At 44.6% G+C, this 14,654-nt stretch overlaps 1 protein-coding gene across 2 annotated transcripts in view; it reads right to left on the bottom strand.

The window, feature by feature from the left end:
• The window catches only part of SGPL1 (sphingosine-1-phosphate lyase 1), a 70,710-nt gene that overhangs the window by 14,754 nt on the left and 41,302 nt on the right, over positions 1 to 14,654 (bottom strand). For both annotated transcript variants that reach the window (XM_047702234.1, XM_047702235.1), the window contains exons 4-7: positions 11,773 to 11,840; positions 8,559 to 8,706; positions 5,553 to 5,629; positions 3,998 to 4,126 (exon numbers count right to left, since the gene is read on the bottom strand). In XM_047702234.1, the coding sequence (XP_047558190.1) occupies positions 3,998 to 4,126; positions 5,553 to 5,629; positions 8,559 to 8,706; positions 11,773 to 11,840 (422 nt within the window). The remainder of the gene's footprint in view (positions 1 to 3,997; positions 4,127 to 5,552; positions 5,630 to 8,558; positions 8,707 to 11,772; positions 11,841 to 14,654) is intronic.

Below are 14,654 nucleotides of genomic sequence, written 5' to 3'. Positions count from 1 at the left end.
AAAAGACTAAGGGATCTCAGACTCCATCCTTCTCCCGAGCCCGGATGCCATAGCAATGCAAAAATGCCCCTGGGGTTGGACTTGGGCATTAAGATGAAATACTGAACCCACCTCACAGCTACTTCCTCTCCCCTGGTACCTAAAAGTAGGGAAAAAAACAGCTGCAGAAAGCTATAATCGCAACCACCAAAGAAAGAGAGAGAATACAATGCAATAAACTTCAAATACTGGCAATGAAAAAGACAGACAAGTTACTAAAGCTCAGCAGAGAGCAAAACACAGTTCCTAATCCCTCTTCCAAGCCCTTCAAATTGTCCAACGAGCCAGCAAAATCCTGAGGATTCTCATTAATACCCCTCCAAATCTTCAGAGAAGCAAGTGGATGGGGGTTCCTCATCTTCTGCTCTGTGAGTGGTAGACAAGGCAGCTAGGGAGAAATGGGCAAAATGGGGAAAGAGAACACTGGGACCAACACCTCAAAGTCACAGCTTCAAGGATATAGAATGGGTTAAAGAAATAATCAAAGCCCAAAGGGTATTACTTTCTTCCAACTAGGCAGAGTGAACTCTAACAGGCAACTTTTAACAAAATCTCAGAAGAGACCCAGATATTCTAACACAGGTGTGGCCTGATATTCTAATACAAGAGGCCCTCAACCTAATGCTCTCCGATGAGAAATCAGCCAGCATGTGTCAGAACAAAATAGAACATTCTGATCAGCATGAGCCACAGTGAAAGAAAATGGCATGGTCACTAACTCAAAAGATAACAGTTTGAGGAGGAGAAGGGAATTCCTCACCACTGTTTCTCACTACAGGACAACCTGACAAGACTATGAATTCAAGAAAGTAGGAGCTAAAAGACTGGACACCCAACCAAGAGAATGAGACCGCAGACCTAAAACACAGAGTACCAAACGACCCCGATACAGGAGTAGTAAGGACATGAGAACAGAATAAACACTGCTGAGAATACAGATCAGAGCTTGGAGGAAAGGTTTAAGGCAAGTTTAGTGAACCCAGATTAAAAAAAAAAAAAAGACAGAGACTGAAAGATCACTGTCTCTCCACACTTGTATCCCTCTGGCTGGACACACGTAACCAAAAGGTGTTTGGAGAAGAAACACAGGCATGGTCGCCAATCTGTGAAATTGTATTCTCTAAGAATAGCTGAGTAGCCTAGGAAGAAAGTGGAGAAAAGCAGATCCAGAAGGAGAAGGCCGTAAAGTGTACAAAGATCACATGGAGGGAAAAAACAACAATCATGGAAATCCTATTTCCAGCACTATAGATCAGCCATCTTGGGCAGCCCCCCTTCAAGGGAAACAACTAAAAAGCCTCATAAAACATTAAAATTTATTTTATATCCACCACTGAGCTTATAACATAAAGGAATATACTGAACTCGAACAGAGCAAAATCAAGAATCCTAGCAGGTAAGTGAGTGCCAAAGCTGGTTTCAACTCTGAGGGCTGCTACCACCCTCTGAGACCCCTGACCCCCACCGTGACAAATGAACAGGAGGCAAACTGCGGGCCTGTCCAAGGTTGAGAGTCTAACAGGAGAGAGCTGGAGAACCTGGGACTTACACCCACATCTCGGGGGAACAAGAAATTAAAGCCCCACTGGTGCAGAAGAAGACAGCTCGAAAAACTGCTTTCTCCCCGACCCGATGCTCTGGTAAAGAAAAATAAAATGCTCTGGTAAAGAAGCATTGATGCTCTGGTAAAGAAAAATAAGGCTCTCTCAAGAATGACTCAGGAGGGGCACCTGGGTGGCTCAGTGGGTTAAAGCCACTGCCTTCAGCTCGGGTCATGATTCCAGGATCCTGGGATTGAGCCCCGCATTGGGCTCTCTGCTCAGCAGGAAGCCTGCTTCCTCCTCTCTCTCTCTGCCTGCCTCTCTCCCTACTTGTGATCTCTGTCTGTCAAATGAATAAATAAAATCTTTGAAAAAGGAAAAAAAAAAAAAAAAGAATGACTCATGAGACAGCTCTCACGTGGGTCTGCAGCGTGAACTCACGCGCCCTCTGGAGGATGAGACTGCACCCTGAGCATCAGACTCAAATGGGTTCCAATGTGACAGCACCTCCCAGCAAGTCCCCGGCAACTGCCAGAAGTAACTACACATGTTCCCTGCGAGAACTTCATTTCAATCTGGAGACTAAAGTTCCCAGGAAGATGTAAAAAAAAAAAAAAGTCACAAATATAAGGATACAAGATGATTATGAGTGAAACCAGCAGAAACAGAGAGCTAAGACTCATGAGTAACAATCCTGTCTGATAATTCTATCAGACGCAGAATATAAAATACTTACATGCAACATATTTAAATGAACAAAACATAAGCCAAGGAAAGAAACGATAAAGAACCACCGTGCAGGGACACCTGGCTGGCTCAGTCAGCAGAGGTTGCAACACCTGACCTCAGTGTTGTGAGTTCGAGCCCCACATAAGGCAGAACACCTTAGATAATAATAGAAATAAATAAATAAAATGAGCAAAAACCTAGTTTAAAAACAAAAGGATCCCCAGGTAGATTAAGACAAAATTCTCAAAAATGAAGAATACAGTAAATGAGGTTAAAAAAAAAACAAAACAAAAAAAACAAGGGCGCTTGCATGGCTCAGTGGGTTAAGTCTCTCTGCCTTCGGCTCAGGTCATGATCTCAGGGTCCTGGGATCGAGGTCCGCATCGGGCTCTCTGCTCAGCAGGGAGCCTGCTTCCTCCTCTCTCTCTGCCTGCCTCTCTGCCTACTAGTGATCTCTGCCTGTCAAATAAATAAATAAAATCTTAAAAAAAAAAAAAAACTCAATAGGAGAACTCAAATGCAGAGGAGACACGGCTGAAGAGGGAATCCATGAAACCCCTGTATTCATCTCCTGGCTCCAACAATGAGCACCTCAGTCTGTCTTTCCTCCACCTGCAAACGCCCCCGCCGCTGTGGTGATAACACCTGCTCTTTCAACACTAATTACACCCCAACCGGGTGCGTGGCAGCCCTTCTTGCTCCAGCCCTCAAGTCTCTCCAACCTCCTTTGTGTTGTTTGTCCCTCTGGATGTTTTTCCAGCTAATTTTGTATAAGTCTTATTCTATAAATTGGGTTAGGAGTATTTTACATGCATGTAAGTATTTTATACCATTCTGAATGAAACAGGGCTCTTCAGACAAATGGCTGGCTTGGTGTCTGGAAATGCATAAAGCAACCCTGGAACATTTCAGCAAATAAAAATATTTTGTCAAAAAAAGAAGGAAAGAAAGGAAGCTTTCAAAGACCACTTGAGTCATACAAAAGGACCTAGAGGCCAAAATTAAGAGGCTCCCACTGGTCAAAATGGGCTAATCTGAGCATCACTCAGAGCAGCAGCTCCGATAGACTGAAACACAGGGAGCAGTCTGTAATTTCCCCCACTGCTGACTGACATTTGAATTACTTCCAGTTTCCAACATCACGGACAATGCTGCTAGAATACCCATCTATCCTGACACACACGTGCCAGTTTTCTGGGGGCATTGTACCCTAAGTAGTTAAATTTCAGGGTCGTGAGATACGTTTCTTCCACTTTTTCAGATGAGGCCAAACTGTTTTGGGCTTGCTTAACTGATGGTCTCTTCAGAGTTCAGAGAGTCGATGGCACAGGAGAAGGTCTACCTGCTGGGAGTATACTGGATGGGTCAAAGAGGGAGGGGGAGAAAGAAAGGAGCAGACACAGCAGATGTGCAAAATATTTACAGGAACGGAATCCACAGTGCTGTCTTTCTAGTAACTTCAGGTTTAAAATTTTTCAAAATATAAAACTGAAGGGGAAAAAAATCTTAAAAAATACACAATAAAATGCTGATGCTCTAAAAATTCCAGAAGTTAGCATTTTTACATTGCTGTTAATCTGATCTTCCTACCAATAATCACATTACTTGTGTAACAAAATGTTTCCAACAAACTCTTCTATTTTAGGATAAAAACATAAGGTTATTGGAGGCCACCTGTATATACTCACACAGCCACAGGAATCCGGCCCCCCATTGAACAGGGAACAAGCTATCCTCACAATCTCGGCCTCGATCTTGCGCAGTCCCGGGAAGATGTCTGGATGCAGTGGATTACTCCATGCAAAATCTCCGTAAGCCTGCAAACCGATGCACGCAGATATGAAGCAGGAGGGATAAATACACGGTATGCGACAGGAAATCATGCACTAGACAAAGGTTTCTAGACGCCAGGCACAACCCTAGAAACTGGAAAAACGGGAAGATATGTGTTGCCCTCCAAAGCAGCTCAAAATACAGTGGAGGAGACAGACTTGCAAATAAGTTATTTTACAATGTGGTGAGAGAGGAGATTTGAATGTGGCTCAAAGCACACACTGAAACACCAAACAGACCCAATTTGCAATCTTAGCTTTGCCTATTATTTCTTGCTGTGTCATGTGAGGTCAAAACACCTCTCTGAGGTTCAGTGCCCTCATGTGCTCAAGGAGACAATCATGGTCCCTACCTGATAGGGTTCTAGGTAAATAACATTAGGTATGCAAAGCCCTTAGGAGAGCATCTGGCAAAAAGCAGCCAGGTGTGTGTGATAGCAGAAGTATGCAAGTGATGAAAAGGAGCCCTAAGGAGGAAATAACAAAGAGCCTGAGGGGTCCGAGGTGTCTGCACAGGCAGAACCTTGACAGATCAACAGGAATTCGTCATTTTGAACAGGTGGAATGAAGGAGGGGAGGAAAACATGATAAGAGCAAGGTACACTCAGTGAAGAGGAAAGGCAGAAGTTCATATTTACATGGGAAAGTAACAGAGGTAGTTGAAAAACACAGGTGGGAGCCAGCTGAGGCCTGGCTTGCATTTTCTGCTACGTAAGCAGCTTGGGTTTTATCCCATAGATATCGGGAAGCTATCTTTCAGTGGAAATCTTTTAGTGGAAAGATTTTTAAGCTAAGAAGTAAGCTCAGATCATTATGTCAAGGTATAGCCGAGCCAAACTTATAGTATTTAGTAAGGTAGGAGCAGTTTCATAGTTACCATAATCAAACACAAAGACCTTAAACACTGTTGAGTCCAATGCCAATGCCAAAGTGGGGTTTAGGAAATAAACTGGATTAGGAGAGAAGAAGCTATAGGCAACCCTAAAGTCAACCAAAAAATTGAGAATTATTTCAATTACGAGTGAGCCTATTGCTTATTCTCAAAATCATTCGATCTGAGACTCAGGTGGTACAGGGAATGAGGGACAAGTGTCTGTTCCTCCTCTCTTCTCATCGAAGTATGTCTTGTCATTAATAACCTCAAGTGATGGGAAAACAGACAACCTTCCCCAGTAATCTGCCTTCTACATGGGGCACCGATAAAGCATGGAAACGTAAGTAATATTGTCCTTTTTTACGGACTGAAGATGTCTCTGACAATATTATCCATATTCACCTATGTATGGGTAAAGAGAAACTTTTCAACTATCCTTAAGTAATTTTTTTTTTCTTATTACAGAAGGAAGGAGAAAAACTGAGGTAGTATGAAGGCCACAGACCACACACGCTCCCTTGGGGTGCCAGCATTCACCTTCACCAGGAGTTCGGTGAGCTCCTCTGCCCCACTGTACACTGCTCCAGAGGCTTTCCCTTCCTGCCAGAAGACGTCTGTAGAGAAAGGTAAGGCCACTGGGTCAGTAAGCAGGAACCTCCCCAAAATATAAAGAAACACCTCTGGGTACAAAAGAAGGAAAAAAAAAAACTTTTGAGTAGAAACCCAAAGGTGTTCTTATGTTAAATCAAGAAAAAGAATTCCAATAAAGACTTATTACCAAGGCAAAATAAAGATGAAAGTGTGAAACTACCAACAATAGTGTGAAAAAGACAGTAGGAGCATCCAGGTATAATACAGTCCAATAACGATGTTGTCATCATCCCCAGCGGCCTTCTACCAGTACCGAATTGTTCCTTTATCTATACTCATTTTCTGGTCTCTGTATGGCTAACTTGACTTTTTTCTCCCCTTCCTATCTAGTCAAAGGAAGTGTGAGAACTGTGATGAGCAGAGTTGGCAGGAAAATGCAAGGTGAAGTGTGAGATTTCAGTACACTATCATCAAAGGTGGAACCAGGGAACGGACTCCCTGACCAGACAAACCACGATGATGAACACACCATCAGCACCCTGGTCTCAGCGGCCCTGGCCTCACACGAACCCCAAACCCACTCACAATTCCACCTCGGGTGTGAGGTGCTTCTCCAAAGACAGTCCACGTTGTATCAACGATTCTGCTGATGTGGGTAGCAGGTACCTCTGATACAACACAGTTGTGCCCTACTGAGAGTGGGCAGTGACAAAGCTACCAGAGACACACTAACTGAAAACTGTCGCCATGGGCCCCACAAATCCACGCTTTCAGCTCCAGCAAGAGAGCAAAAGAATGAGTAGCGAACATCCAGACAGACCCCTCATCTTCAGTCAGCTCTGGCTTGATTCCATAGGACTTTCCCTCTTTCCTTAGAGGACACTGGACTGTCCCATGCATGTCTTCAGACCAGAAGCCACCAGCCCTTCAAAAATAGAATATGTGGTTTCATTTCCTGTTATTTTACCGGTGCTACTTGATAATGACTCAGAAAAGGGAAGGCAAGGCAATATGGCGACAGGAATGTGCCTTCAAGATCAATGAAATCTTTAATATCCAGGTCTCAGTTGGCTGATCCCCACTTTATATCACCTATAAATCCTGGACTGTGCTAATTTTATACTATCCAATGTCAAAATCTCAACATATGTCCATTAGAAATTTTTAAGTGTAGGGGCGCCTGGGTGGCTCAGTGGGTTAAGCCGCTGCCTTCGGCTCAGGTCATGATCCCAGGTCCTGGGTTCGAGCCCGACATCGGGCTTTCTGCTCAGCAGGGAGCCTGCTTCCTCCTCTCTCTCTGCCTGCCTCTCTGCTTACTTGTGATTTCTCTCTGTCAAATAAATAAATAAAATCTTTAAAAAAAAAAAAAAGAAATTTTTAAGTGTATTTGCTGAAATGCAATGTGGCATCCTGGATTGGAGCTTAGAACGTTAAAAAGGACATTGGTGGAAAAACCGACAAAATAGGAATAGAATTTGCAGTTTAGTCAACTACTATTTTGACAAATGAATCAGTCACTTTAGATGTTAACTTCAGGAGAAGCCAGGTGTATGGGAAATCTCTGTATGTATGAATTTGCAAATTCTCTGCAAATCTAAAATTATGACAAACTAAAAAGCCTGTTTTCTAAGAGTACTTGCAATATGATCTTACTCTGTAACAAACCTGCATTTGTGTTAATAGTCAACATTTTGGGGCACCTGGGTGGCTCAGCCAGTTAAGAATCTGTCTTTGGCTCAGATCATGATCTCAGGGTCCTGGGATTAAGCTCCGCTTCTGGCTCTCTGCTCAGTGGGGAGTCTGCTTCTTCCTCTCCCTGCTGCTAGTGCTTTATCTCTCTCTCTCTCAAATAAAGTTTTTTTAAAAAAAGAGTCAACATTTATTGAGCACTTACTACATGCCAGGTATTATACATTTACATGTATGATTTTATTTAATCTCTGTAATCATCTTTTCAAGTAATCCCCATTGTAGAAAGACAGAGACCACGACATAGGTTAAGTAATTCACCCAAAGTCACACCTTAAGTGGCCCAACCATGATGTGAATCCAGGCTGATTCCACGGGCGACACTCTGTTTTAAAAGACCTTTGCATTTTTTTTAAGTAATTTCCATATCCAAGGTGGGGTTTGAATTCACAGCCCTGAGATCATGAGTCACGTGCTCCCCCAATTCAGCCAGCCAGCGCTACACTCTTAAACATTAAGAACTTTAAGCTACTTGGTATATTTATCCTTCCCTTACATGCATGCATATATATGTATCTATCTGTGTGTGTATGTTTATTACACAAAAACACTATTAAAATTCATATACATACACATACATATATATACCCACACGTGTGTAGGTGTGTGTGTGTGTATCTCATCTGTGTTTATCTTGTGATGATGGGATTTTCTTTTGTGCCTTTGTGCAGATTTCACAATTTCTGTAATGAATCTGCGTTTTACTTTATTTACATCTATATTCTCTCTTTCGAAACAAACTACGTTTTATTCAGGCTCACAAAAGGAAATGGGACCAAGTTCCAGTTCCACTGTCTCTGAGATTTGTTTGCTTTATGGATGAAGGATGAATTTTTTTTTTTTTAAGATTTTATTTATTTATTTGACAGAGAGAGATCACAAGTAGACAGAGAGGCAGGCAGAGAGAGAGAGAGAGAGAGGGAAGCAGACTCCCTGCTGAGCAGAGAGCCCGATGCGAGACTCGATCCCAGGACCCTGAGATCATGACCTGAGCTGAAGGCAGCGGCTTAACCCACTGAGCCACCCAGGCGCCCTGGATGAAGGATGAATTTAAGCATAATTTTTATAGTAAGAAATTCAGCCTCTGAGACAGGATGAACATGTAAGTTCCAGGGATGAAGCATTTTTAACCTACGACATTAAACAAGGACCAAACCGGCCATGCTGGGAAAGCAAGCAGCGTGTGTTTGACCAGAATCATACCCATAGAGCTGTACTCCTTGAGCTTCTCCAGGACTACAGCCGCGCTCAGACCTTGCGAGGGAAGAGCTCTTACATACTCTTTGTCCACTTTCAGGAATGACATGTTCTTGCTTATATCATCCTTGGTCTTGTTCACCTTCTCTTGGATCTCCAAAGGGAAGAAAGGCAAAGTTAAAAAGGATATGGAAAAATACAGGCCAGGGAGCAGAAGAACCAGTTATGACTCCGAGTCAACCGCTCCGGGCTGGGCGCCACACGGGTGCGACAGAACAGGGATGGTATTTTTTTTCAACAGATACGGGGAGGTGCTGGCTGCTCAGCTCTTTGCCGGCATGTGAGACAGGCTCTTAGGAGTCTGAAAAGTCAACTTTCTTTCTGAAAGTCAAACATGCATTCAGTTTCCCTCCTCCGCCCCCTTCCTCTGGGATGCCCGACATCAGCCCTGCTTTACTGGGTTCGCACGAGCCAGTGCCGGCACCTGTGAGCATGGTATATGGACCATATCTGCGTCCTGGCAGCAGCCAGTGTGTGTACTGAAGAAACAAAGGTGGAGCCACGAACGGCAGCCAGAAAATAGGCCACATGCAGAAGGGATGCTGGTGCCTGCGCCAGTGATGGGCTCCATCATCAGACACGCACTGAGCACACCCAGAACGCGGAGGCCCTGTGCAACTCCCCAAACACGTGCACAAGACCACCGGGGGCACAGGGAGAGCGCATTCCATCTCCTCGGGCTGTCTGCTGCCTGTACTCCCTGAGGCTTCGGTGCTAGGGGAGTGGCGGTCCTTTCCGTGTGGTTCATCAGCTATGGCTGTTTCTCCTTGGCCCTCATCCTCACTGCAACAGCCCGTGCTTTCCCTCCACCGTTGCCCAACGACCCCTGTGGGCCCGGGAGACACAGCGACCAGAACACACTAGGCAGTATGAGTGAGAACAACTTCTGTTCTCACGGCACTTCCCTGTAGCAGCAGACACAGAGAGTGAAAGTCAGGTGGTAGAAAGTGCTGGGGGAGGACAGAGCAGAGTTTTAAAAACACACCAAGCCAGCAGGGGCTGCTATCTGCGCTAAGGGACCCCTGAGGGTCAGGCCTGAAAGAGCGTCTACAGGCCACGATCTGTGAGCATTACAGCAAGATCATTTCAGCGACCTGTTTGTGAATGTCCGAGGCCCAAGATCTGACCCCAAATGTTGCAACTTTCCCATCTCTAGCTGTAGAGGATTAGAACAGGAGAGGCTCTTCCTAGATGAGGCCCCCAGCGAAACCGCAGGGAAAGCCGGGCCTGGGAACCACGCCCCCCAGGCTAGCAGGCAGGCAGAGGCCGGCAGCGGAGGCCACGCCCAGGGTAGCGGGGAGACATGTGATGGGCATGAAAGCATTTTTAAAGTTGTACGTGGACTGTACTGCCTAAATGGCAAGTGCGCAGCAGGACCAAGCCATGGGAGCCAAGCTTCCACGCCTAGACTGCCGCTGTAATAAAGCAGAAGAGACACGAAACGATGATGATCATATTAGAAAGCACAGCATATACCTTTCCCCCAGTGCCTGCCTCAGAGCCTCAATCACATTCTAATTTCCTCACTGCATTTATTTCAAAATGAAATTCTTGTGTATTTGTTCATGCATCTATTTTCTGCTTTTCCCAGGAAAATTGCACAGATTGGGGACTTAGTCCCCAGTACCCGGAGCAGTACCCAATGCTGAGCACGGGCCCGCAAACCGTCAGCTGAGTAAGTGAATGTAGTGAAATGAACGAGACAGGGACACATCATGCACACTCGCTCAAAACGAAGAACTATCTCTGAGCCTCAAAATCTGCTTCTAAAAAATGAAAGGTGTCTGCTTAGTTTCTAAGTGCCTTCCAATTCTGTTATTTTATAAATTTAAGAATGGGTTCTGGAACCCTAGCATTTATTTGTCCCAAAATCTGAAACTGAAGGAGAAATGTGTGAAGAAAAAGAGCAAAAAAATACGGGGAATGGAAAGGGGAAATGCTAGTTTCCTTTGAAATCCAGTCCACTCTCTACGGTTGCCCTCTCCCTATCCTTTAACTCTAGAATGACTCAAGGAGATTTCATTTTAGGGCTTAAGATGATTTAGGGTCAAATAAAAGCCTATCTATTCCCATTCCCCTTTTCTACCCCAATGACTATTTCCGCTTCCCTATCAGGAAGTGAACCTGAAAATAAGTACACGGTTACTGGAGAGTTAGTCAGCGCAGGGGTCTGAATGGATTTTGGTCAAAGGCTAAAGATGACTGACATCTCTTCTGATTTGGCCAGGAAAGGGGAAACGGGAAAGGGAACTGAAAGCCAAAAGTGAAAGAGGGACAGGCAGGGCACGTAGGGAGACAAAGACATCAGGGCCCGTGTGCCTTCCTTAGGGCTCGCATGGGGCCTTCCCTATTTATCTTCTGCGGTAAAGAGCTGGTGGGAAGGGTACAGAGGTGACGGTCTCATCCTCAGCATGGGTGAGGGGACAGAGGACACAGGGAAGAGAACATAACGCTACAGACAGGTACAAAGAGCAAGAGAACAGAGCTCTCTAAGTTCAGGACCTGGGACCCACAGACCACAGCTGGGATCTGGCCCCTGCCTGTTCAAGGAAATACAGCCAGGCTCATCCCTTTACCTACCCATGGCCTGTGCTGCTTTCCTGCTCCAGGGGCAGACACGAACAGTTCTGACAGATACGGTATGGCCTGCAAAGCCTAGAATGTTTCCTATCTGGTCCTTCACAGAGAAAGTCTGTCAACCCTGCCCTAACCATAGAAGTACCCGACCCAGACACACATCTCAAGTTAGCACAGCCAAACACTGCTCAAAAGCATCATGCCATTGTGGTCAGCTTTCCTAATTGTAAATTCTGCCTCAACAGACGTCACCTGTCTCCTTTGGTCAAATAGGTTGGAGCGAGGGTTCAGTTGGGTTTCTTAATCTTGGCACTTCCAACATTCTGAGCCAGGTAATTGTCTGCTGGGCCCCACAGGATTTTAGCAGCACCCCTGGCTGCATTCCACTGAGAGCCAGCAGCACCCCACTCCAGTTGTGACAAACAAAGGCATCCTCAAACATTGTCAGATGTTCCCCAGTGGGTAGGGGGACAAAAATCACCCCTCGCCCTGGGGAATTCACACTAGGTTCAGTAAACAAAAGAAGACGTCATGATCATGGGGGTGGTGGGAGGGCAGGGAGATCTATACAGATTCCACTTACCTTGCGACCAATAATAGGCATCTTCCTGACGAGCTTAAAACATCTCTTTTTGAACCTTGACCACAAACCTAAAAGAAACAGAGGGTTCCGTTACCCGGATAAATTCCTGTGGATAAGGTATGAACTCCTCAGTGGGCCTCCTGCAACCTCACCCACATACTGATCACAAAGGTATTCTCTCTGTTTTAAAAAACCTTTAAATTTAAACTGCCAAAAGTAATACATTTACATGGTTCAAAATTTTAAAAAATCGGGGCGCCTGGGTGGCCCAGTCAAGTTAAGCATCTGACGCCTGGTTTCGGCTCCAGTCACCATCTTAGGCTCCTGGGATCAAGTCCGGAGTTGGACTCCACGCTGAGCACAGCATCTGCTTCAGATTCTCTCCCCCTCCTCCTCTGCTTCTCCCCCTGCTCATGTGTACATGTACACTCTCTTTCTCTTTTTTTCTCTCTCAAATATGTAATAAATAAAATCTTTAAAAACTTTTTAAAAATAAATACACACAGAGTTAAAAGTTTCTCTCTTGGGCGCCTGGCTGGCTCAATCATTAAGCGGCTGCCTTCGGCTCAGGTCATGATCCCAGGGTCCTGGGATCGAGCCCCACATCGGGCTCCCTGCTCAACAGAAAGCCTGCGTCTCTTTCTCCCACTCCCCCTGTTGTGTTCCCTCTCTTGCTGTGTCTCTATCAAATAAATAAATACAATCTTTAAAAAAAAAAAAAAAAGTTTTTCTCTCATGATTCCCCAGGCTTTCATCCTACCCTCAGGTAAACACTACTACTCTTCACTTCTAGAATAGCCATCTAGAATTTCTTTATGCTTATACAAGCAATAATAAAGATAGAATCTTATTTGCCCCACCTTTTAAACAAAAGGTAGCATACGATAGCACTATACTAGACCTTGATTTTCTATTTAGGCATATTCTCTTAAAGCTCAGTGCTTCCTCATTCATCTTTATTTTTTTTTTTTTAAAGATTTTATGTATTTGAGGGGCGCCTGGGTGGCTCAATGGGTTAAAGCCTCTGCCTTTGGCTCAGGTCATGATCCCAGGGTTCTGGGATTGAGCCCTGCATCGGGCTCTCTGCTCAGCAGGGAGCCTACTTCCCCCCACCTCTTTCTGCCTGCCTTTCCACCTACTTGTGATCTCTGTCAAAAAATATTTATAAAATCTTTAAAAAAAAAAAAAGATTTTATTTATTTGAGAGACAGAGAGAGCACAAGAAGGGGAAGGACAGAGGGAGAGAGAGAGAAACAGACTTGTCGCTGAGCAGGAAGCCAGACACGGGGCTCGATTCCAGGACCCTGGGATCATGACCTGACCAGAAGGCAGACATTTAACCGACTGAGCCACCCAGGCGCCCTCGCATTCACCTTTTTAGCTCTAAAGTAACCCATGATATGGATGTATCATAACTAATTTAACCAGCCCCTTCGTGATGGACACTTAGGTTATTTCCAGTACTTCCTATTATCAACAACAGTGGAACAATAACCTTGCAGCAGGTACAGCACACCTGACAGCGTGCCTACAGCACGAATTCCCAGGAACAGAACACTAGGTCAAATGACATACGTATTGCAGAGCTGCTGACCTTCCCAAAGTTCCAGATGTCTAACACCTTTCTTCCCTCCATGAACACAAATGACCAAGCCATGCTTTTCTTCAGAATCTATGCTCTAGTCTCTCTTCAACATACCCCCTGACAACTTTTCAACACTTACGGACTTAAACAGGCCTTCAGTATCACGGACACCAATCAGACTCCCTTCTGTCAGGCAGTACACAGGACAAATACGGAATTCTGATCCTATCCACTGCAAGAATTATAAATACATGGCATCCAAAGAGACCGTCATAACTTTTAATAAATTCACACTCAATATAGAAGGCTCCTAAAGATCAAACATTAATAATTTGCTGAAGGCCACAGGTCACAACAGTGACGCAGCAGGGATTTAACTGAAGTCTTAATTTTCCTAGCCCTAGAACCCCAGGACTCTACGCTGCTTCAAACACAGAACAGAAATTCTCAGTTATCCCGAATGAGTCCATGAGGAATCTAGACCTAGCTTCTGTGCAGGCAGGAAATGAATGTGACCTTTTACTACATTTCTAGGAGATGGAGACACTCCAACTTCCCTAGCCAGTGGAGCACTGTCCAACAATCATGGACGGTCTGTGCCTCCTTGGTACTGATGACACGACGCCTTGCATCTTTACTGCCTGTTTTTATGTGCGCCGCAGCCCTGCCTTTCCCCCTTGCCCACACTGCCTAACACCAGAGTCAACACTCCATAACATCTAGGACAAAACCAGGGAACTGAGACCGAGAATGAATAAGAAGACAAAGGGACTGAAATCACTTGTTTGTAGGTTACTTTTTTGTTTAAATTTTGGAGTATTTCCTTTCAGGCTTATGTTCTACATATAGCTGCGATCTTACGGTATGTACAACCCCGTGTCCTCTTGTCACAGCCTTTTCTACATTAAAGATTCTTCCTAAACAGAGTTTTTAAAATATTACCATAATAGGCCATCAAATGAGTATAACTTAGCATTGGATATCTAAGCTGCTTATTATCTGACCATTTCTAACAATGCTGAAGTTGTAAAGAGTCATAACAACTTCCTTATTTAGTAGATGAGGTAATTAACTAATGAGGAAGAAAGAGGTCAAAAACTCAGTAAACAGGAGTCACTTGTCCAGTAGTAGTCATGTGGCTAGGTGAAGGAGGCACAGAGAACAGACTGAGTGTGTGCAAGCTGTGAGATTAAACAGGACAGGTAAAAAGAAGAGAATATAAGATCAGAGACAGAGAAATTAGAAATGAAGAGATCATGTGATCATAACATAAAAAGATGATCTCAGAAGTCCCCAG

Source organism: Lutra lutra, chromosome 14 (genome assembly GCF_902655055.1).
Source record: "Lutra lutra chromosome 14, mLutLut1.2, whole genome shotgun sequence".
Lineage (NCBI taxonomy): Eukaryota > Metazoa > Chordata > Mammalia > Carnivora > Mustelidae > Lutra > Lutra lutra.
The sequence above is the reverse complement of the archived record's forward strand: the minus strand, read 5'-3'. Positions and strand labels throughout refer to the sequence as shown.